Source organism: Pleurodeles waltl, chromosome 2_2 (assembly GCF_031143425.1).
Source record: "Pleurodeles waltl isolate 20211129_DDA chromosome 2_2, aPleWal1.hap1.20221129, whole genome shotgun sequence".
Lineage (NCBI taxonomy): Eukaryota > Metazoa > Chordata > Amphibia > Caudata > Salamandridae > Pleurodeles > Pleurodeles waltl.
In genome coordinates, this window is record NC_090439.1 from 722,562,751 (window position 1) to 722,587,676 (window position 24,926).

General features: G+C 43.9%; 1 protein-coding gene across 2 annotated transcripts in view; it reads left to right on the top strand.

The window, feature by feature from the left end:
• The window catches only part of C2_2H8orf34 (chromosome 2_2 C8orf34 homolog), a 1,039,122-nt gene that overhangs the window by 249,789 nt on the left and 764,407 nt on the right, over positions 1-24,926 (top strand). For both annotated transcript variants that reach the window (XM_069220300.1, XM_069220301.1), the window contains exon 6: positions 22,006-22,178. In XM_069220300.1, the coding sequence (XP_069076401.1) occupies positions 22,006-22,178 (173 nt within the window). The remainder of the gene's footprint in view (positions 1-22,005; positions 22,179-24,926) is intronic.

The window sequence follows — 24,926 nt, forward strand, 5'->3', positions numbered from 1 at the left end:
TTTTCCAATAAACCGCTCTAGGGGAAAGTTAACACAGCCTTTGCATTTCTTCAAAGAACTATCGCCAACTGATCTTTTGGATGTTGTGAAATCGAGCAGGCAAGTCGGTTGAACCTTTGGCTCTGATCCCCCACAAATCTTCCAAAACATTCTTCTAACAACTTCAGCAATCATTCCAACCAGAGCACAACTCCTTAACAACAGGAGTTTTCCCAGAAGACTTGAAAAAGTAAAACATATGCCCTTTATTAAAGAAAACAAACCTGAACTCTCAAGACCCCAACTATTGCAGACCTTTAGCAAATGGACCATTCCTATGCCAACCTAAAGAAAGAGCAGTCTTTGTCCAGTTATGTCACCCTCTAATATTCCACTGTGAGGAGGCTCCAATATCCCAGAATGTGTGGTGTTGATAAGTATTAATGAACATGCATAATTGTAAAAATAAGATCATCAATGAATGCCTAGTAGCCAACTGTTTTTAATTAGCACTGGAAATTGGTGGTGAGTCAATTTAAAAAGGCCCGTTTGTGCACGCGCACTATATGACCCAGAGGAAGGCTTTGGCCGTAACGCTTCAGTCTAATATTTTTCACCCAGCATTGAATTGAATGGAATTGGAAAAATAAAGTTTGTTTTTGTGTTCTTCTTCTGCACCCCGGTTCCCAGTCTGGAGAAGAGGGACGTAGGGACCTTGAAGGATCCATTGTATATATATATATTTAAATATATATCCATATGTATGTATCTATATACACATATGAATATATGTGTGTATATATATATATACATATATACACATACATATATATATTTCACTGAAAAAAACATAGGGGCAGACTTAAGGAAAGTAGTGCTGTACTAAGTGCAGCACCACTTTCCTTGCGTCCCTTAGCGCACCTCTAGCACCGCAATGTGTACGCTTTAATTAAAATACAGTGCTCCATGGCGCAGGGTACAGGACAATAGTGTCGCCTTAGCATAAAAAAAAGGTTGCTGTGGCAGCGCTTAGGTGGCGCTAGGAGCTCTTAAATCTGTTCATTGTTTAAAGGGACATTATATTTAGGTGACAATGTCAGTGACAATGTAATGTTATACTGACATTTTCCATTTCTATTTCAGAAAGCCAACTATAACTTGCGCCCCCGCTTACACTGCTTATGATCTCACATATTACATCTCTGATGACATCATCCAACCTACTGCTGTTCAAATAACTGTATAAACCAGTAACCCAGTCAAATTACTGTATAAACCAGTACAGCATTTGAAATATGAAAGTAAATGCTAAACTTTTGTTTGTACCCTGTCAATAGATAGAAGCTGCAAAAATAAAAGCTCCTATTGGTGTATCCTCTGTAAATTGCTATAAGCAATGGCTACACACAAGTCCATTAAGAGTCTGTTGTGGTGTTGAGAATCCTATGTTCTTGGCTCAGCTACAAGGTCCGTGAGCTCCATAAATATCCAGGATGTAACTGTTTGTTAATGCATTTGGTAGTCTTGCTACTCTCAGAGACCAGACACCCACCTTATATTGATATGAAATATCCGGGCCAGTCCCCCTGTTTTATTTTCTACTGGAGAAAGGGGCACTTAGTGTACGAGGGTCAGTGAGAGAACAGGTACCTTTGAAATTCGTTCTCATAGTTTGCCTTTCCTTCCATTCAAGATGAAATGTGAATGTGTGATACAAGCAGTGGCGGCCAGCAGCTTTAGGAGGGAGGGCGGCGGGCGGAAAGCACACACACACTCATTCTTTCACACACACATGCACACACATCCATTAAAAACACTCATAACATTCAAACATGCATGCACGCACCAAACATTCATTTTAAAAGATTACACACACACATACTCATTCTTTAACACACACATGCACGCACATCCATTAACAACACTCATAACATTCAAACATGCACGCACGCACCAAACTTTCTTTTTAACCCCTAGTGTGCCCAGGAGGAGGTGATCTCGTCCAAGGCGCCGGTTCCCCGGTGCCTTGGACGAGATCACCTCGTCCTGCTAGGGGGCCCCAGGGGGAGCGCTAGCGCTCCCCCCGATGGCCAGGCACACCCCTCGCCTAGGCAGGGATGGAAGGGGAATCGCTTCCCCTTCCACCCCGCCCCCCGTAAACCCTCATGGCGTCTGATGACATCATCGCACTTACGCGCGCTGACCTCATCAGAGGCCTTCCCTCCGGTGCTATTTCTCCTCCGATCATGTGGAGGGGGACAGAGAAGCCTGGAAGGAGAGGAAAGGCCTTTCCTCTCCTTTCAGGCTTCTCTGAGCATTTCTGCTGCAGCAGAAATGCCACTAGACACCAGGGATTAAAAAAAAATATATTTACTAAAGAAGGAGAGCGGCCCCTTGGGCAAGGGCCGCTCTCCTTGGTGGCAATTTATTTTTGGGCTGTTTCTGCCCCCCCGGGGGCAGATTGGCCTAATACAATTATATTTGTATTAGGCCAATCTGCCCCCAACGGGGGCAGAAACCACTAGACACCAGGGATTTTTGTTTTATTTTTATGTACACATAAGGGGAGTGGCCCCTTGGACAAGGGCCGCTCCCCAGGGGGGCAAATCATTTTACGGCTGTTTCTGCCCCCCCCGGGGGGCAGATCGGCCGAAAATTATTAGGCCGATCTAACCACGGGGAGGAGGCAGAAATCCACTAGACGCCAGGGAAAATGTTCTTTATTGTTTTTTTTTTTTTTTTTTATGTTTGGGGAGCTCCGGGGGGGGGGGGCAAATCATTATTAGGCCATTTCTGCAGCTCCTGGGGGCAGATTGGCCTAATATTATTAGGCTGATCTGCCCCTGGGGGGGGGGGGCAGAAACCACTATACACCAGGAATATTTTTTTTTGTGGGCTATTTCAAGTAAGGGGAGCGGCCCCTTGGGCAATGGTTGCTCCTCAGGCGGCAAATTATTTCTAGGCCATTGGCCTAATATTATTAGGCTGATCTGCCCCCGGGGGGCAGAAAACCACTAGACACCAGGGATAAAAAAAAATTGTTTACTTTTATTTTTTTTTATGTTTAGGAAAGGGTTGCTCCCGAGGGGGCAAATTGTATTTAGGCCATGTCTGCCCCCCTTGGAGGCAGCTCAGCCTATTTTTGTTAGGCTAACCTCTAGACACCATGAATTGGTGTGTGTGTATATGTGTGTTTTGTTTGGAGGGGGCAGCCCCTTGGGCAAGGGTCTCTCCCCATGGGAGCACATTAATGTTGGTCATAACTTCACCTCCTTGGGGACAGACTGCCCTATTTTGGAAGGTCCATCTGCCCCCAATGGGGGCAGAAAGCCCACCAGAGACCAGGGAAGATATTTTTCAAAATAAGAGGTTGGCAGTATGGCCATACCCCCACCCCAAATAAATGGGGCCAAAGTTGTTCTGCCCACCAGTGGGCAGATTGGGCAATTACCCCCGATCCACACCCCGGGGGGACTGAAAGTCTACTAGATGCCAGGGAATACAAAAAATAAAAGAAAATAGTGGGGTGGTGGCTACCAACCAGTATGGGCCTGGTTATGCCTCCACCCGAACTGAAGGGGCTAACAGTCTTTCCGCTCTCCCCGCACACTAAAACATTTTATCCCAGAGGACATTTGATTATTTTTGGTTTTTGTTTTACATTTGGGCCATGAGAGCTTGGTAACTCTCAAAATCGTCCCACTTGGAATGGTGAGGGCTTGTCAGAGTCACCAGATCCTCGGGGTCTGCGCACGTTCCCAACACGTCCACCACTGAACCGTTCCAAGACTCTGATAGATAAATCACAGAGGCTAAGAGAGTTCAAGAGGGGAAGAGGGGATTAGGAAGGGAAACAGCTGGGAAGGAGACCTATAGTAAGAAAAAGGTTAGAACACACAATATGAAAATTATATCTCCTGAAATCAATACTAGACTATGATTCTGAGCATAGTCATTCTGAAAACATGAACAATCTAAGAATTAAGTTTAAAATGACTAAGTTTCAAGATGGCCGGATACCTGTAAGGGAATCAAGATTGATTAAATGAAAACGTTCTTATTCAAATACTTTCCTTTACATGAGAATCAGAAAAACGTTCTGACTAAATTTTAAACCAGTCATATAAATCCTTTTTTGAGAATGCATACTAGGACCATACAATATTGCATCTAGACACTCTGATCTTCTGTGTACTCTTAAAATGTTTCAACACAAATTGCGCATATTGTAGATTTATATATATATATATATATATATATATATATATATATATATATATATATATATATATATATCTTCAAACACTCCCTTGAAATAACAGGAGAACCAGGACACCTCCAAAATACAGTATTCCTTGAATTAATTTATTCCAGCATGAAACATCCAACGCGTTTCGGCATCCGCCTTACTCATGGATAAATTTTTTTCTAAAGTGCTCACCTTAAAAACCAAATTGATCACAAACATAGATGACGGACAATTCTTAAATACATCAACCATAAAACACATAGTGTGGCGGCCATCTTAAAGTGTCCAAAGAATTGATTCACACATTAATTTGTACCCCATTTTTTTACAAAATTGCTCCAGTTTGTTCTAATATCCATTGCCATCCTTTCGTAAAATGTATCATGATGTTATTGCTCAACATATAGAATCTAAAAGGAAGAATACAATATTAAATGATGTTAATAGATTCTAAAATTCGTTAATCCAACATTAAAGTATACAAGATATAAATATTCCATAAAGTTAATCATCCTCTTAAAAAACTATAAATATTCTCAGATATTGTAACTATATCCTCTATTGGCACCCAAATCGGAATTAATACCATTATTACCATTTAATCCTACAGCGCCCAAGTGGGTATAAATACATTTAAGTATTGCTATATTCCTTATGGGTCTTCGGTAATTTAAATATATTAAATATTTATACCAAATTTAGAATGAATACCATTGATTGACATACCATCTTGATGGACATATATACTTTAAAAAGATTTCTTTGGACGATATCTTGCTGCCCTAGATGTTATATCAGCAGATCTAACTCATATAGTGGACCTTTTCAAATTACATAGTCAAATATACATGTTCTTTTACTGTGGCAAATGATAAGAGAAACCACTGAATATTTTTCAAAAAAATATATTGTTTTTATCTTCCCATACATGTCACCATTCATCAAAGTGTTATTCTAAAAAATGCCGCCTCACTTCCTCACCTTGTATCAAAAATTCTATGCCAAATAACTACCCTAAATGGATACTCAACTCCTCACTTGAATTCAGCCCGATAGGTTCCAACGTCTCAAAGTCTATTATATATCTAGACTCTAAAATACATAGCAGTTTTTCTCTGTTGCCACCCCTTTTGCTGATCTTCACTTGATCAATGACTACAAACTTAAGTAAATTCTCGTTGCCAAAGTGTTGGTTAAAGAAATGCCTAGCTACTGGATAATTCTTATCATAGTTTTTAATAGCTCGTCTATGTTCCAGAACTCTCTTCTTCGCATTGTGAATTGTACTGCCCACATATAGCTTATTGCACGGGCATATCAGGCAATACACACAGTAAGATGTATTACAATTGTAACTTCCCCTGATTGCAAAGGTGTCTGATCTACCTGGAACAGTCAATGTCTTGCAGCTATTGCTGGTTTTACACGCTTTGCATTTCATACAACAAACAAAACCATCCACTATGGTGTTCTGTAGGCAACCTCCCAATGTCACATCGTTGCGACATAGATTGTCTTTGAGAGATCTACTTTTCCTAAAAGTTATTTGAGGATTATCTTCAATCCAACTTATCAGATGGGGGTCTGTCTGTAAAATATGCCAACTCTTATTTAGAATGGTGCGTATTTTATATGACTGATTGTTATAAGTTGTAATGAATCTAATGGAGTCATTCTCCTTTACACGACCCCTTTTAGTCCCATACAGGACATCAGCTCTATTCAAAGATTCAACTTTCCGTCTAGCTTGATCAATAACCTTCGCCCCATAACCTCTCTTCCTAAACCTCTCACACATGACTTCACATTCTAGTTGGAAATCAGCTGTCTCACTACAGTTTCTCCGAGCTCTCAGTAGCTCCCCGAACGATATACTGCGTATCAAAGTCCCCGGATGAGCACTATGAGCACATAGCAAGTTATTACCAGCTGTTGTTCCCTATACAATTTAGATACCAATTTGTTGTCTCTTACAGCGATTTCAACATCGAGGAATTCAATACACCTCGGGTTTAGATGCTCAGTAAATCTCAAATTGTACTCATTAGTGTTTAGATCCCGCACAAATTGTAGAGCTGCTTCCTCATCACCTCTCCAAATTACAAAAATATCGTCAATGAAACGACACCATAGGACCACATTGGACTCAAATTGGGTTAATTTATCTGACACCTGCTCCTCCCACCAGCCCATAAACAAATTTGCATAGCTGGGGGCAAAGCAGGTGCCCATAGCTGTCCCTTGTAGCTGCCTATAAAGATGGTTATCAAAGATAAACAGATTATTTTTAAGGCAGAATTCTATCATAGTACACAACATCTCTGAATGGAAAAAGAAGGACAATGATCTAGCTCGAAGAAAATGTCTAATAGCTTTTACCCCCAGAGAATGATCTATGCTGGTATAAAGGCTGGTCACATCCAATGTTAACAATAGGAAATCATCTTCCCAATGAATGTCATCAATAATCTTAAGGAAGTGTGTAGTATCCCTTATATACGAAGGTATTGATTCCACAAAGGGACGTAAAAAATAATCAATATATTTTGATGTGTTCTCTAGGAGAGACTCCATAGCTGAAACTATAGGTCTCCCTGGGGGATTGACTAACTCCTTATGAATCTTAGGGAGAAGATAGAGTATTGGAATCTTTGGATGGTCACACTTGAGAAACAGGAATTCATCCCATTCTATCAATCCTTGATCTCTCCAATCAATAAGCATGTCATAGTATTTAACATTCATTAGTTTGACATCTCCCCAGCTTATTTCTTCATAACACTGAGTGTCACTGAGCTGTCTCATTCCCTCTGCCACATACTTTATGGTGTCTTGAATTACTACATTGCCCCCCTTGTCAGATTGTCTAATGACAATAGCATGATCTTCCCTCAATCCCCTGAGAGCTTGCCACTGTTCACCTGATAAGTTGCTCTTCTTTGCATTACTTGCACCATATCTCAATTTCTTCAATTGTTTAGTCACTGTTCGTTCAAAAACATCAAGTGCATCACAATGAATAACAGGTAAAAAAGTGGATTTCGGCTTGAAATTACTCGGGCAAGTATTATCAAGGGCAATGCCTGATCCCATCAAGTTCAAGATGGGATCCTCATGGGCAACCACCCCCTCACAAAGGTCGGTTGCTGTATGTAGCAAATCAATATCAGAGATACATAAATTACTGACATTTCTCTCATTATCCTTCACATCTAACCTCACATCACTTTTAACCTTGGTATGATACCACTTCTTCAATTTCAATTTCCTAATGAATTTAAATGTGTCAATCCTAGTTTGAGTATAGTTGAAGCAGCCAGTTGGGCAGAATGACAGGCCAAGAGACAAGAGGTCCTCTTCCACAGCTGACAGCACTCTCCTAGAGAGATTTACAACATTCATAGTTTTTACTTGCGTGCCCGAGTCACCACTCCCAAGGGCCTTGTATCGTCTCCTACATCCCCTCTTTTTGGCCTGTTTGTTCCTCTTCCTCTTCCCCTGGCTCCTCGTCCTCTGCCCCTCTGGGGGTAAGCTTCTTTGTGTTGTCCCATCCTTCCCTGGTTCAACAGTCTGAATTGTTTTAAAAAATTCATTCTATCCACTTCTTTATCTGATATTGCAGCCCCCGATAGGGCCGTGTCTGATATATCCGAAAGGTTTCCATCCGAGATGTCACTTTCTACCTGTTCTTCAACTGGTTGGTTAACCCGTTCAGATTCCCTTATGTGTATTTCAGTGGTTTCCCCACTATACATATGGTCGTATTTTCGGTGGAAAGTAAGAATCCGACCGTCTTGATAATCCTTGTAGTCCCGTATGAATTTTCTCTGTTTTTTACCGGTGATCTCTTCCTCCAATTTGTCGAGTTTCATTTCTAAATTCTTCATATATTCATCAAATACTTCTTGTTTGACTAATGACAATAGTTCAAGTCTAACTTTTTCTATCTCATCTAAAATTTTACTCCTATCCTTCATCGCATATTTGCTCAGTATACGCATCATGTTCATTGAGCTCTGTTTCGAATTCTCAGCCCACTCCTCGAGCATCTCCGGATTGGGATCCTCGTAAGTTGGTATAGTGTAAATCCTCAGTCCTCTAGGGACACGCTCCACGTCAATATATCTTTGTAGTGATTCAACCTCCCACCATTTGGACAATTCCTTTCTGTGCAGTTTTTCCATTTTATCATATAGGGTCTGTAATTTCACTTCCTCCTTCATACTGCCACGACCGGGCTGCGTGTTGGGTCCCTTATCCATCTGGGCAAAAAATAACTTATTTGATTTTTCTTTCCGTTGCGCTTCCCACCCGGAAGCCATAGTCACTGGAATAAATTAAATAATTCTATCAGTCACCAATAACTCTGCTAATATTATGGATGTGGAGTAAGCAACATAGATTAGAAGCTTCATCCACTCTGTTCTTGTATCGTGCTATTCTCAGGGATTAGTTCACAGCTTGACGGTCTCCAACCTTATAGACTTAGGTGGTTTGGAAATTAGTTTAGTTTCGTGCATTATAATAGTTCGGAAAGTAGTTCAAAGTGCAAATGTTCTTATATAGGGAAAAGACGGGAAAAGTTGATAGGTATGGCTAAAAAATTAATACCATCTAATCGAAATTCACTTTACCGATGTCCTATTAATCCAGTTACTCTCCCCTATATGGGCCAGCAAAGCTCCTCACACTCGCGGGCAGCTCATTGGAATAGTTGACCACCTTTTTCTTCTTTTTTCACTTTTCGCCGACGCCTAAGTGCCGATAATCAGCCGCCGCCTAAAAATAACATCCTCTAACCAGATGGCGTTCTGAAATCGCACCGACGAACGCCTCTCGAACAGAGAAATAGCGTACTTAGTTATACGGCTTCAATTACACTTCCGTAGTGTCTGCCGTATCTATTTTCAAACTGCAAAATGAATTGTCGTTAAATCGTCCGTGCGTTATCACTTTCCGTGTCCTCCACAGACGCCGATTACAGTCTAAACATTCAGGGGTAAACCGCGCATACATGTACATCCAACTCTCGTTCCGGGGCTGAGAAACTCAACGCAGAAGTGCCCCTAGCTGCACGGTTCAATGCTTATAGATATCAAACCTCGATCGTAGCGCGTCTCGCGGATCCAGCCTTTCCCTCGGTCTCACGTCTGAACAGCAGCGCTCCCGTAACGGCACCTTGTTTCCAATATGGAGGCCATTCCTTTCCGCATCAGCACAACCTCATGTCTGTGACTTTTAACATCCCATTAGTAATCCGATACAAGGGCTCCCGTATTTACAACAAAATAGTCCAAACACAAGTCCCGGAATACAGGAGCTCATACAGCGGTCCTGGATGGGCTCCGAGAAGCCCTAATATATCTTCAAACACTCCCTTGAAATAACAGGAGAACCAGGACACCTCCAAAATACAGTATTCCTTGAATTAATTTATTCCAGCATGAAACATCCAACGCGTTTCGGCATCCGCCTTACTCATGGATACATTTTTTTCTAAAGTGCTCACCTTAAAAACCAAATTGATCACAAACATAGATGACGGACAATTCTTAAATATATATATGTAGTAAACACCATAAAAGGATTGTGCTCCATGAATAACACAATATGGATTCAGGAAAAACAAATCACATAACTTGTCAACTCGAATATTACATGATAAATATCTTAGAATAGTGGCATACAATAAACAACATGAATTAAACTCGAGGAGAGAATCGTGCGTCTTGCCGATTCGAGTGTCACCATGTAAAAAGCCAAGAAATGGTAGTGCGCAATGAATATCAGAATCAAATCATCATTAAACGAATCGCGTGTCTTGCTGATTCGTAAACCACAATGTAAATGCCAAGAAATAACAGCTCACAATGAATAACAAGATCAAAGTACAGTGAAACGAATCGCGCGTCTTTTGCCGATTCTTAAGCCACCATGTAAATGTCAAGAAATGGTAGCGCGCAATGAACAGCAAAGTTAAAACACCATAAAACGAATCGCGCGTCTTGCTGATACTTAAACCACCATGTAAATGTCAAGAAATGGTAGCGTGCAATGAACAACAAAGTTAAAACACCATAAAACGAATTGCGCGTCTTGACGATTCTTAAGCCACCGTGTAAATGTCAAGAAATGGTAGCGCGCAATGAATAACAAGATTAAATTATCATGAAACGAATCGCGCGTCTTGCCGATTCGCAAGTCACCCTGCAAATGTCACAAACACTCAAGCGCATATTTCACACACGCAAAGTACTCTGTCAAATCATAAAAGAATTAGGCCCAAGAACATGAGAGTTCTCGATAACGGCGTCGGGAGGCCAGCCCAACCACCGTCTTACCGCCCAGAACAAGGATCTCCAAATGAAGAATGAAAGTCAGATGTCTAGAAGATCAAATAGGCCACCGGAACAGGAGCTCAGGAAGTAGCTGCTGCTCTGCACCGGGACTTCTGAATAGTGAGCACTTGGAGCTGGGCTGGCTCCTTTTTATAGAGTCTTGGCCCAGCCCACAACCACACCCAGTCATGTTGCAGGGAAAGTCTCTCGAAGGCCTGGAAAGGGACCAACCCTAACACATTCTGAAAGCCTGCAGCAATACATTGCAAATGAACAGCATTTGTATGCACATGAAAAATAAGTCTTCAGGATTGAACTCTGCAATGCAAATGGTTAAACAACAACATATCAGCACAATGCATAAATTACGTTGTTTTGAGAGAGCTGGGTTTTTGCATTCTAGTCGCCAATAGAGCGCGCACTGCCCTGGTGTTGACAGGGCTGCACTTTGTTTTAACTTTGGGACGCTGCCATGTACAAAAATCCACAAGACCTAGACACATTTGAAAACTAAACATCTAGTTGATTCCAGGGTGGTGTGCTTCACATGCACCCCGCACCATTTCCTTACCCACAATGACCTGCAAACCTGCAACTTTTCTGGAAAGCACACATTTTTCCCACATTTTTGTGATGGAACCTTCCGGAATCTGCAGTAATCCACAAAATTCCTACCACCCAGCATTGTCTCATCTATACCGATAAAATTTCTGCTGCACAAAACACAAAACAGGAAGAAAAAGAAAGTAAAATGGAGACAAAGGGAGAAGCAGGCATGATAAAGAATCTGCACAAGTAAAATAAAGGGACAGGGAGTGTGAGGTGGTGGAAGAAAGAGGCATGAGGTAAAATATGCATCTTTGGTTTTCGGCAATCCTGACATTTGCCAGCTGTGGCTGTGGACTTCAGAGAGAGACTTTGGGCACCATCACTTATTACTTTACAAATTACAAATTCTCAGATTACTCTCTTGGAGTGCACACTCGTTAATTCCCTTTATTTGGATACTACACAGTGCAGGACTTTTTTGCAGGTTTGCAAAATCTGATTTGCCTGGATGATAGGATGGTTTCCTCAGTTTGTGTTCTCTTCAGGTGTGTAACCTGACAAAATACCAATTTATTCAGGTGGCCTGCATCCATATTCATGCCTTACTTTAGATCTGTTTTTGTAACATCTTTTATTTGTGGCATATGCACTTGTATATTTGCATACTTGCATACACCTGCCATATAGTGCTGGACTTGGACACGAGCAACTTGCTTTTCTTCAAAAAAGCATTTTGAGTCATGAGGTGTGACTCGTCCTATTAGTGATAATGCGCATTGACATCAGCTCTACTGTTAGATTGTTTTTCTACAGCTTCAGGTTTGTGCATGCCTCCACCAAGATGTGGATGGAAGCCTCTCTCTCTGGCCCATTTGGTTACTTCAGAACTGTTTGCTAAACAATCCTTGCAAAGTACTTGCATCAGTTTCATTCAGGTCCTTAATGGGTTTGAATTCCAAGATCTAGTCAACTCCTCTCCCATGGCATATGCCCTTTGGGGCTTATTCCACCTTTGTCTCTGAGAATGTTTGACCTGTGATGGAAAGGACTCCATTCCAGTACTGCCCACGGTGTCAAGTGAAATGCCCCATGCACAGACCACCACCAGGTTTTTGCAACCTTTGTCTGTCCCAGAGCATGACAATGCCTCCTGCTTCACCTGCCTTGCCTTTGAAGTCTCTGCGCTATGATCACTATGAATGACTTGCTTGACAACCCATGGCTCAGGGGCAAGAAGATGACACTCCTTAACCTTTTTGGGTTCTGGTAGAGCCACAGGCAGGGACCTCAGCTGAACAGCTTCTAGTCTTTAGTTCTGAGCCCTGCTCCAGCTCCGAGATCAACACCAGGCCCTTTAGGTCCAATCAAAGGCATCGACCATGAGCAAGGTGTCTATCCCTACTCCACCTCCGATGCAAGGCTGAGCACCGCCCTTAAAAGGATTGGGCGTTGAGCCTTAAAGCCCAGTGTTAGGCATCAGGTCACCACTACCTGAAGGCCATGGTCATCACTGAAAATATGTCTTCGATCTGACACCAGGCGAGCTTCTGGCACCGAAACAGCCACAGAAGACCAAGCACCATCATCAAAGTCAACCTCATGGCCATTTTCGGCTCCAAAGTCTCAGTCGGAGCCCCCCCTTTCCTCTGCACCAATAGGTCATAAATCAGTCTCAGCACTGAAGCACCTGATGCTGAATTCTCCATCCTGCATGGCATCTGAGGATCAAGAACCATGGCAATACAAGAGGTCTACGCTAAAGCCTCAAGCCCTCATTCCTCACAAAATGAAGCTGACTTTTGAGGAGGCTCTTGGCTTGGAGCCTAAAACACCTGCAAAGATCAAGACCCACTGGGACTGAGGCACTAGCCCCAGGCCCCATCCCACACCTCCTTCTACTCCCACTTCTCTTCCTCCTTCACCATTGTCTTCTTCTCCTCCCCGCACTCTTCCATTGAGGGGGATAATCGACCATACCCGCTCGTTCCATATGATGCCTCAGCCACAGGATGACCTGTGGGACAACTATGATGTCAGCCCACTGAGGGATACCAATCCAGATCTTTACCCTGCCAAGCCATCATTGCTACATTCTGCACTGGGCGGCTGCTTTCCACCAGGTAGAACTTCATAAGGTCCAGGAGGATCAGGGCTTTCTTGTAGAGATACTGTCCCCCACCCAGTGATCTTTTCATATCCTCCTTATGCTTAATGCGCTCTTGAGGTACTTAAGAAGCCAGTTAAAGCCAGGGTGATCACTTCCAGGGTGGATAAGAAACACAAAGTGTCTCCCTCATACCCTGCATACTTCAAGGATCAATTCACTTGCATTCCCTCACAGTTCATTCAGCCCATAAAATTACAAATGCCCAGGGCATTGGGGACGCGATCCCACCAGACAAGGAGAGCTGAAAGATAGATGCGGCGGGTACGCAAGTTGCCCCTTAGTTTGCGACCCACTGGGACATTGCCAATTTAGTCAGCCTGCTCTTCTGGGATGATCAAGAACAATGGGACAAGATAGAGTAGCTCCTCCAACACCTAAAAAATGAGGTAATGAACTCATGTCTGAGAGGAAACTGATCTTCACCATCACCATTCAGTGTGCCTTTGACGCAGCTGACACTGCTGTGCGTAGTATACACTTGAGTGTCCTTATTTGCCTCCATGCCTGGCTACACATCTCTGGCTTGAGGAGCAATTCTTTGGTCTTTAGGTTTAGCAGATTCTCCAAATGATCAAAAAGGGCACTGATACCAGGAACGCTATGGTTGTCCTTCAAACTTCTCCTCTCCAGGTTTTGCTACAGAGGTCCCAGTACAAGGGGGCCCAAGACCACCTTACCTGAAGTCACCAACTCCTATTGTAGGTCACAGCAATAGCAGACTCCTTTACAGGGTTACTCAAGAGGAAATTATTTTGGGGAACAATTCTCAGGGTAGAAGAAAAGGTGGACCAGTTAAGGGAGCCTCCTATGCCAAGCAGTGATTCACTTTCCCTTCCCCCATAACACAACATCTGTTATGGGTCTAGTATAGAGGTGTTTCTGGCACAGGGACAAAAGATCACCTCAGACCAGAGGGTCCTCTCCATCACAGAGCAGGGTTACTGCTTAGAACTCGCTACAACCATAGCAAATATCCCTCCCCTCAAACACACCCTCACCAGAACATCAGCGCCTCCTCTAAGAAAAAGTAGAAGCACTCATTCATAAGGAAGCCTTAGAGTCAGTGCCACCTCACGAGTGTGGCAGAGGAGTATACTCCCTGTACCTCTTTATCCCAAAGAAGGACAGGTCACTACAGCTTATACTCGATCCTGAAATCCCATCAACAAATATATTCTCTCAAACCACTCCACATGATCACAGTCCAGCATATCATCTCTCTACCACAGCAAGGCAACTTCATGACTGCACTGGACTTGAAGAATGTCTACTTTCACATCCCTGTCCACACTGCACATCACCCGTACCACATGTTTGTGGTAAATGGGCAGCAGCTCCAGCTCAAAGTGCTACCCTTCAGGGCCACCAAAGCCCCTGGGTGTTCACAAAGTGCCTTCTGTGGTAGCCACTCTTTTCAGGAGGACCGGCATTCATGTGTTTCCTTATATGAATGAATGGCTGATCAAGAGCGCAAATGAACAACAGTGCTTGGTCCATACCATGGCCACCATAGACCTGCACAATCTAGGCTTTACCATAAGCAAGGTAAAGTTGCATGTCTAGCCCCTTCAGATTCTGCCTTTCTTGGGGACAGTCCTCAACTTAGTCACCGGAGAAGGTTATCCCAGTCAAACAAGGGTCCTTGCTTTCCATTCTTTAATGCCTCTTTTTCAGCCAGATCCCCAAACTATTGGTAAGGACTGTCATGCACCTCCTCTGCATGATGGCCTTCTGTATTGCCATGGACGCCCATGCCTAGTTAAACATGCACCCATTGCATGAGTGCCAAGCTGCACATAAAGCAGAGGGTCACTGGGAGAATCTAGTGTTGATTGAGGCCAGCAACCATCACTCTCTGCATGGGAGAATAGCAACAATCTGTTGCAAGGCAGGGATCCTTTCTCGATCCAGTACCACAAGTGACCATGATGATGGATGCTTCCCTCACCAGGTGGGGGTGCACTTACAGGACCTAACCATTCAGGACAGGTGACATCACACCAACTGGTTTTCTACATCAATTGCTTGGAGCTTCTGGCCACCCAGTTAGCACTCAAATCTTTCTTCAGCCACATTTAGCACAAAGGGGTTCTCCAATTCCACATAACATAACTGCTATGTAATACCTTCAAAAACAGGGTGGTGCACACCTACCACAACTGTCAGTTAGCAAACAGTATTCGGCGGTGAACAATTCACCACCTCCATCTACCAAAGGAGTACTTGCGGGAGCAGGCAATGACTTGGCAGACTTGCTCAGCACGATGCACAAGTCTACGAGTGGGAACTCCAACAATATGTCCTGCTCCCCTACTTCAATTGTTGGAGGTTTCTAGACATAGACCTCTTCATCACTGCCAAAATAAATGCCCAAACCACTCCTCCAGGCTCCAACGCCCACATTCCAGGGGCAATACACTATTTATGAATAGGTCAGGGAGTTTTGCCTACATTTTTCTACCTCTACCACTTCTTCCATCTATGTTTGCAGGCTTCAGCAAGCTCCTTAACACTAATCCTAGTGGTTCCCAGGCAGGCCACACAACCATGGTTCCCGACTCTACTTGACCTATCCCTAGTACCAAACAAAAGGATGCCCAATAGGTCAGCCCATCTGACCTAGAACCAGGGCACAGTCAGGCATCCTAACTCCAGGCAGCTCAACCTCGCGATTTGGGTCCCGAGGTCCTAGAATTTTGGTACTTTTATCTCCTTGCTCAGCGTATGTCCATCTTCAAAGAGGCCCTTAGGCTGACTGTGTGGATCTGCTATGCAGACTTGTCCAAAACTGTTTTCCCAAACAGATTGACCCTTGCAAGCTAATTGTTAAAGATCTAGTCTGCAATCCTGCTTGATTTTTAGCTCACCTATGCTTCTATCTGTCTACACTTAGCTGCAGTTGCTGCCTGTCTTCTGAGTAAGGAACACACTTCATTTTTCAGCATTCCTGACATTAAGATCGTCATGCCCTTAAACAGGCCATGGGACAAGGACTTAAACAGGTCATCTCACCTAGAATACCCTGGCCACCATTTGGAACCTCAACATTGTTTTCACACAACTCACTCACTCACCCTTTGAAGCTCTACAGTTCCTCTTCAGGAAGATAATTTGCTCACTATGCCACTGGATTCAAGCTAGCTTGGCTGATGAAGGGTGATACCCTGAAACCGGTCCCAGGATGCTTGTTTCTGGTCCAGGGAGTACATGGCCTTGAAGTTTGGACTGGACTGTTCCCATGGGGAACACGGTCAATACTTATTTGCATATGGGTGGATCTAAACTGGGGTGGCATGGTAAGCAAGAGAACAATGGATTAAACCCAGATCTTCGACTGGGGGTGAGTTTTTGAAAAGTTTCAGCACTCCGTTAATCATCCTTTTGTGTTGGTGAATAAAGCAATCACATTGTAATCAAGTCGTAGGTGTCTTAATAGTATAATTGGGTCTCACTTTGTCTAACAGTCGCTTGTGCCAATCAGGTATAAGTGGGTTTTGCAAGACTATGGGCAAATATTTTAACCTAGTTGTAGGAAGGTAATTGTTCATTCTTGTCTGTTTTGTTGATTTAGGTCAGAAGCCAGGCTGCTGGAGGGGCCTATCACCACCTGTGTTTTACCACACCAACCTCCAGGACAATGATATGTAAATCTACTATGGGGTAGTGTTGCAGTTTCGATGAACAAAATCATTAACAGCAGATATCACAGTTTGAAGCTGATCCTTTTGGTGTTGTACCGTCTGAACCCATTGGGGCATATATTGCTCTTTCCTTATGTAGGGACTGCCAGAAGTCTCTTAAGCTATTTATTTAACACAACCTTATTAAAGGGACATGCATGCCTGCAACTCCCTCAATGTATAGCTCATCTTTTGAGGATCTCAGATGGCACAGCAAGAGGACAGGGTTCTCCTTCCTTATTATGCCACCGCCATCCACAGATACAAGTAAATAATACAGGGATGTTTTGGGGAATTTTGGTTTTCATAAAGCTTCAGATTGGTTTTGTAATAAAGTTGGTGGTTTTCCAAATCTATTATCTAAACAGATTTGCCTTTTTCATTCCTAATGGTTAATAGGTTCAATGTGACGGGACCCCTCCGCGGATCCAATCTTGAATATTGTAAGGGTCACAGGGCCTTCACTGTCTCTGATCTAGAAACTAACGTTTGCACTGTAAGGGTGGTGGTTCAGTCTGCGTCTGTGATCCTAGGTCAGCGAAGTTGAGGTTTATTTGCAGCTCCAATCAATGCCACAATTTGGGGTTTAACTCCTAAAGAACTGTACCGCTAGACTTCTGGTGATTTGATCAAATAGGAACAACATCAAATTAGTCTTACAGAGAAGTTTTAAGGATGTTTGGGGCCCAGGGCCAAACGTATTTTGGAGACCCCCTCGTTCAGAACAGTTTTGAATTTATGATCCAATTGCAGCTCTTTCATATCCTCTTTGGCTAGGTCACTGACAGTGCACATGCACACTTGCCCAAATTCTAAATGTGTCTACATCTAATATTCAGGGATAGTGATGTTTGTTTTCAATATTGTAACACAACAGCGGCTTTCGAATATTGCTACAAAAAAATCTCTGTAACAATCTTGCTAGAAATGGGGTCTTTGGTTGGCAGTCAGGGTGCCCCCTGTCCAAGCAAAAACCCTCACTCTAGTCAGAGTAAGGGAGAATCACACTGAATTAACCCCTGCTCACCCCCTTGGTAGCTTGGCACTAGCAGGCAGGCTTAACTCAGTAGCAATGTGTAATGCATTTGTACCAACACACATAGTGAACCACTACAAATGACATAACACAGGTTTTTAGAAAAATAGTAAATATTTTATCTAAATAAACAAGACCAAATACGATAAAAATCCACAATCCAACATTAAAAATATGATCTTAGCACTTAAAAACACAAAAATAGTGTCTAGAGGCACAAATGCTGCAAGTTGGTATTAAGCAGTGTTGTGACGGAGTAATTTCCCACAATGCAATGCCACTGGTGCGTTTACTAAGTAGAATGTACCCCCAGCTACATTACCTTTGTAAACAAGTAGAAAAACAGGCCGGTGCATGGAGTCGGGGAGCGAGGCGTCGCTGGATCTGATGCGGCGTCGGTTCTAGTGCTACAGGGCAGACGAGCGGATGCGCCACGAAGAGACATCGGGTCCTAACTTTAGAGCCGTGGAGGTGAGACGGAGTTGGTTGTGAACTGTCGGTCCCTTGGTTCCGGCAGAGACTAAGGGGGTCATTCTGACCCCGGCGGTCAAGGACCGCAGGGGCCGGGGTCGGCGGTAGCACCGCCAACAGGCTGGCGGTGCTCCGCCGGGCATTCTGACCGCGGCGGTACAGCCGCGGCCAGAAACGGAAAGTCGGCGGTGTACCGCCGACTTTCCGCTGCCCATGGGAATCCGCCATGGCGGCGCAGCTTGCTGCGCCGCCATGGGGATTCCGACCCCCTCACCGCCATCCTGTTCCTGGCGGTTCTGCCCGCCAGGAACAGGATGGCAGTGAGGGGTGTCGTGGGGCCCCTGGGGGCCCCTGCAGTGCCCATGCCAATGGCATGAGCACTGCAGGGGCCCCCGTAAGAGGGCCCCACTTTGAATTTCAGTGTCTGCTCAGCAGACACTGAAATTCGCGAAGGGTGCTACTGCCCCCGTCGCACATCCTCCACTCCGCCGGCTCCATTCGGAGCCGGCATCCTCATGGAGGGGTGTTTCCCACTGGGCTGGCGGGCGGCCTTTTGGCGGTCGCCCGCCAGCCCAGTGGGAAACCCAGAATAACCGCGGCGGTCTTTTGACCGCGCAGCGGTATTCTGCCGGTTCCCTCCAGGCGGGCGGCTCCCGCCGCCCGCCGGGGTCAGAATGACCCCCTAAGTCCGGCAAAGTCACAATGCTGCGGGGCGACCTCACAGGGTCGCAATGACGTCACAGGTGCTGCAATGGCATTGGATGTCATGGACGTCGGATTTACGACACTCTGATCTCAGCGAGGTCGTGCGGGATCAGCGGCTGTGGCGATGCGAGGCCTGCGGAGTCGTTGGGATCATCGGGCTTCTGCAAGGTCCACGGCTTCGGCAGGCAGCATCACGGTTTCCATGCAGCAACATCCTTAGTGAACTCGCATTGCGTTACCTGGTGTTATTAGAAATGTTTTCTCCAGGAATTCACTTCCAGGGGCCCAGAAACTGGAATGGCACCCCAGGCAAGCTAGAATCCACAGCATGCAGACTCAAGACTGGATGGTAAATCCTTTGTTGTCCCTGAAGCTTCAAAATAGGAGGCAAGGTCTACTCCAATCCCTTGGAGATACCTCTGAAGCAGAAATGCACAACAAAGTCCAGTCTTTGTCCCCTTTCACAGGCAGAAGCAGCAACTGCAGGATATCCCAACAAAGCACAGTCACGGGCCAGGGTAGCACTTCTCTTCAGCACTTCAGCTCCTTGGCAGAGGTTCCTCTTGAATCCAGACATGATCTTGATTCTGGGGTTTTAGGTCCAATATTTATACCCCTTTCTGCCTTTGAAGTTGCCCAACTTCAAAGAAAAGTCTCTGTTGTTAAAAAGATCCTGTCTTGCCCAGGCCAGGCCCCAGACACACACCAGGGGGTTGGAGACTGTATTGTGTGAGGCTAGGCACAGCCCTTTCAGGTCTAAGTGACCACCCCTCCCTCCACCCTAGCACAGATGGCTCATCAGGATATGCAGGCTACACCCAGCACCCTTTGTGCCGTTGTCAGGAGGAGATGCACAAACAGCCCAGCTGTCAACCTGACCCATACAGGGAATCCACAAATAGGCAGATTCACAGAATGGTTTAAGCAAGAAAACGCCTACTTTCTAAAAGTGGCATTTTCAAACTAACTGTCCAGAAACCAACTTCACTAAAAGATGTATTTTTAAATTGTGAGTTTAGAGACCCCTAACTCCATATTTCTATCTGCTCTCAGAAGAAATCTTCACTTTAATAATATTTAAGGGCAGCACCCATGTTAAACTATGAGAGAGATAGGCCTTGCACAGTGAAAACCAAATTAGGGAGTATTTCACTGTTAGGACATGTAAAACACATCAGTACATGTCCCACCCTTCACATACACTGTACCCTGCCCATGGGGATACCTTGGGCCTACCTTAGGGGTGCCTTACATGTATAAAAAGGAAAGGTTTAGGCATGGCAAGTGAGTACACTCAAAGACACTGCAGTGGCAGGTCTGAGCCATGTTTACAGAGCTACTCATGTGGGTAGCACAACAAGTGCTGCAGGCCCACTGGTAGCATTTGATTTACAGGCCCTGGGGACCTCTACTGCACTTTACTAGGGACCTATTAGAAAATCAGATTTGCCAATCATGGAAAAGTCAATTACACATACAATTTGACAAAGGGAGCACTTGCACTTTAGCACTGGTCAGCAGTGGTAAAGTGCCCAGAGTAACAAAAACAGCAACAACAGAATCCAGCACACAGAAATAGCTTGTAAAGTAGAGGCAAAAAGTTAGGGGAGGCCACACCAAGGATGCCAGGTCCAACAGCCCCCCATTTCTCATATGTGAGGTCCTGTTTTGATCTAAAAGAAACATTTTTATAAATGTTGCATGTAACAGAAATACAACATTTCTCTGCAGATGTCTGTAATAGACTCTTACACATCACCCACATTAAAAAAGTAAAAATAAATCAAAGGGAAACAGTATTCAAAGCAAACTTTTTAAGAATTATTCAAGGTCATCAGGGCAAGACTCTCTACACAACAGTGCTGGCTCTATCAGAGGTCCCTGAAAGGCTTGGACTTTGGGGCAGAGCCCACTTTGCCTATGTCTTACAACATCCCTGTAACCTTAGGTCTGGAAGATAAGCTTGGAGCCTTCCTTTTTTCCAAGTTACATCTGTTTTGATAGTTTCCTTTATAAATCGGGCCATGTTGAGTGGAAATACACAGAGCTCTAACATGAATAGATCGCTGAGGAGCAGGCGGCTGTACTGATGAAAGGGACAGGGAACACTTCAGCACTGCAGTGATTGATGTCCCCCAGATTTCTCTGCCTGGCCACGCAAGAAACGAGTAGATGCTCTGCCACCTTCTGGCCTGAAAGTAGACAAACATAGACAGCAAGGGAGCATCATCAAAGTCATGCTAGAAAAAATATAGGGGCTTACATTTATAAATTAAATAGTGACATCCCTTTCATTGAGTTCTAAAACACTACTTTCAGACGACGCTGTGTCTTGTTTGGGATTATCCAGCACTTAAACTAAATACAGGCCTTGAAGATAAAAAGCATCCCTTCATTTCTTTGTTTGCGACTTTTGCAGTAGATGTAGTCCATGTTTCTAGGCTTTATTCCTAAAACGATGTTGCTTAGCGCGAGAGAAAAACAGGAAAGTATACAAAATACAATGTCCTGTTTTTTTGTTTTTTTTAAATGAAATGAACATTTTCATCATAGAGACAAGGCAAACCTTACCTGTGTTACAGACCCAAACACAGATTGATAGATACTGCCAGATAGAACCTCTGGTGTCTATGTTGCTTATCACTAGAGCTATTAAATCAAGCGACACACTTTTGTCATGTGTGAACTGAATAAAGTTCCCATTCATAATGACTTCAGGGAGCAGTACATATGTATGTGTTGGGTATATCATAGATGATCATTATATATTTTGCACTGTCCTTCCATTTGCACATGATCAATAGCGAGTAATATTATTATTATTTTTTCAGGACACACGTGCATGTAACTCATCTCTCTTGCGACCCTGTGTGATTGGGGAGTGGGTCGGACGTGAGGAGAATGATGCTGACCCCCTGGCTGCAGAAATGCTTCAAGCTCCAATTCCTCGAAATAAAACTGAACAGTGGGACAGTGAAGAAAGTGGCAGCAGTCCGTCTGGAAGGTATGATTTGCCTTTGGTACAACTTTTTTTAATGTCTTTTGCATAAATGTACTTATTTTTTTTTAAATCTCATTGCGTCAAGGTGATGAGTCTTTGAGTAGAAATGTTCCACTATGATGCAACTATGTTACACATGGGATAAAGGGATGTGCTAGACCTGTCAGTCTTACCGTGGTCTTCCCCCAAACTTTTTGCTTTACTCCTCCTGTTTTTGCTGAATTTGTTTTGTTGGCCATAGGACTCTCCACACTTTAACACTGGTAACCAGTGTTATGGTACTGTGCACTCTCCCCTAAACATGATAAAATGGGGTAACAGCCATTTGGCATATTTAATTAACTTGTATTCCTAGTAAAGTGATACTACATGTACAGAGGGCCTGTAAATTAAATGCTACTAGTGGCCCTGCAGCACTGATTGCGACACCCACTTAGGTAACCTTTTGAATGTTTCAGGCCTGCCTTTGCAGAGTCTGGGTGTACTGTTTTAAATTGCCATCTCTGACTCAGGGGCATAACAAATGTCCCAGTAGTCACTGCAATGTGGGGGGCCCCGGAGCTCCAGGGGCCCTGCTCAGCACAGACATGACCTTAGAGAGTCCAGAGGGCCCCCCCTCCATATTCTGTGCAGGGAGGCCCCTCTACTTTCATTATGCCACTCCTCTGACTTGATGAAGGGGAGGAGCTGTCACCTACCACACTTGCACATCACAAGGCTCAGCCTTAGCACATTCATAAAGGGTTTCACTCTAGTCTTTTGTGTCATCAGACATGCTGGGGCCAGGGCAGGGCGGAAGGAAATTCCAGACACCTCTGTAGGGGGAGGACTCTAGAAATGTTTTGTACTTTAAAATGGGTACCAGATATAAATAGTGGGGCCTCAGACCAACTTTTTCAGATCCTTTCCCAGCCATTGCTTTGGATAGGCATAATGTTCCTTGGCAAAAATCATGTGCAAGTGTGTGCTGGTCTTGAGGGCCATGCTCAATGATGTCTAGTAGAATTTTCCTGAGTTGTAATTTAGGTCTACCATATGTTGGTTTAGTTAAGCTTCTATTAAGCAAACAAAGATAGTCCCTCATTGACCTGCCCATATGCCATGTATACATTCCTGCTTTATGTGTGTCTGCATGTCCGTGTTCAAGAACAGGCAGGGGGACATGCATCGCTCCCACATTGTCTCTCCCACCTTTATCACGCTTTATGCACATGGGCAGTGTTTTACATTTATGCATGTGCTTTGGTTCTTTACCACGATTGTCTGTGGTGCCCTGTGCTTCTGGCAGGTGCATGGATTTTTTCTGTATGTCAGTTTCTTACTTTAGGAGGATCTTAAAAAGGGCTTACCTTCTTGCTTCAGCGGCCTTTGTTTCTCATGTACTGCCATTTACCTGCCACCTTCTATATTCTATGTAAATTTCTATCTGTCATTGAATGATGCGGAAGCCAAGCTGGAAAAAGTGTCATTCTCCATTGAGCTTGCAGTTTGATACATGTCCAGCATCCCTACAACACGGGGCTTACGTTTTAAATTATATGTGCAGGAAATCAATACAAAATGTCATATGCAATATCTAAACTCCCAGGAGACCATTTTCTTGACGTGCCACATAGTTAACAGAATATAAAAGTTATGATTTCTGACGGTTCTTTTCTGTCACCAAAGGAGAGTTGTACCAGACTAATTTTCCTCCAAGATTTTTTACCCAAGGCTTTCATAATAACACATCCAGAGTTAATGTCTGTGCATCCTCCAGCCCTGTGCACATCTGTGGAGGTCTGGATGCCCACGAAATAAGACACTGATGCATACTTACCAGAGTTCGTCTATCACACTGAAAAGTTCATATGTATGAAATAATAGAAACGTGACAGTTAAAACATTGGAACAATTACAAATTACATTTTTAAGGGAATCTTGTTGTTCATCCAGTTGGTATGGGGCTAACGAAAGTGTAACACTCACTAGCTGTATCCGTAAAAAGAATTGGGAAACAGCTCTCTCTGATTTCAGCATTGAAGTTCAATTCTGTCACGAAGTGAGGGCTTTGCCATGACAACTATTGTGCTGCCTTTGTTTCTAAGGGCCATATGTACTAAAGCATTTTCCCATAGAGACAGAATGGGTAAAATCCTTTGGTACATCTGGCCCTAAAACTCAGTGCCACGTGCCTTGATTAGCGCCTGCATAGATTTCCGGCCCTTTGTGGGGCTACTGTTCACAGAGTCATTGTCAGTCAGGAGCTAAATCGGGGTCAGTACGTAGGTTTCTCATCGAGTTGATAAGATCCTGCACAAAGGCGATAAAATGTAACGTTTTTTCTTAAAAAAACATGCAACCAGGCTTATGGTCCAGAGCATAAGAACAAATCTGGTTTGCCTACAGTTTGTCATGTTCTCTTCTCTGATTTATGACACATTGGAAACATGGACATCGCTGACTTCAGGTGAGATCTGTTTTGGGAAACACTAGACTAAATACTTCTTGATTCCAATCCTGTGTGTTTGCAAAGATGGGCATGTTCAACATGTTTGTATGCCTAAGGTGGGAAGGCCCAACCACTAGATCAAAGGATACACCTATTCCAGTGACATCTTCTTTAGTGCGAAGGAAAAATAGAATTGTCTACCCTGGCATGTTATTGTGATCAAATTTATTGATGACTCATGAACAGCACAAAACAAGAGGGAATGATTCTGCTACCCACCTCTTAATCCGAGGTTCACAATCAACCAACAGGTGGTATCT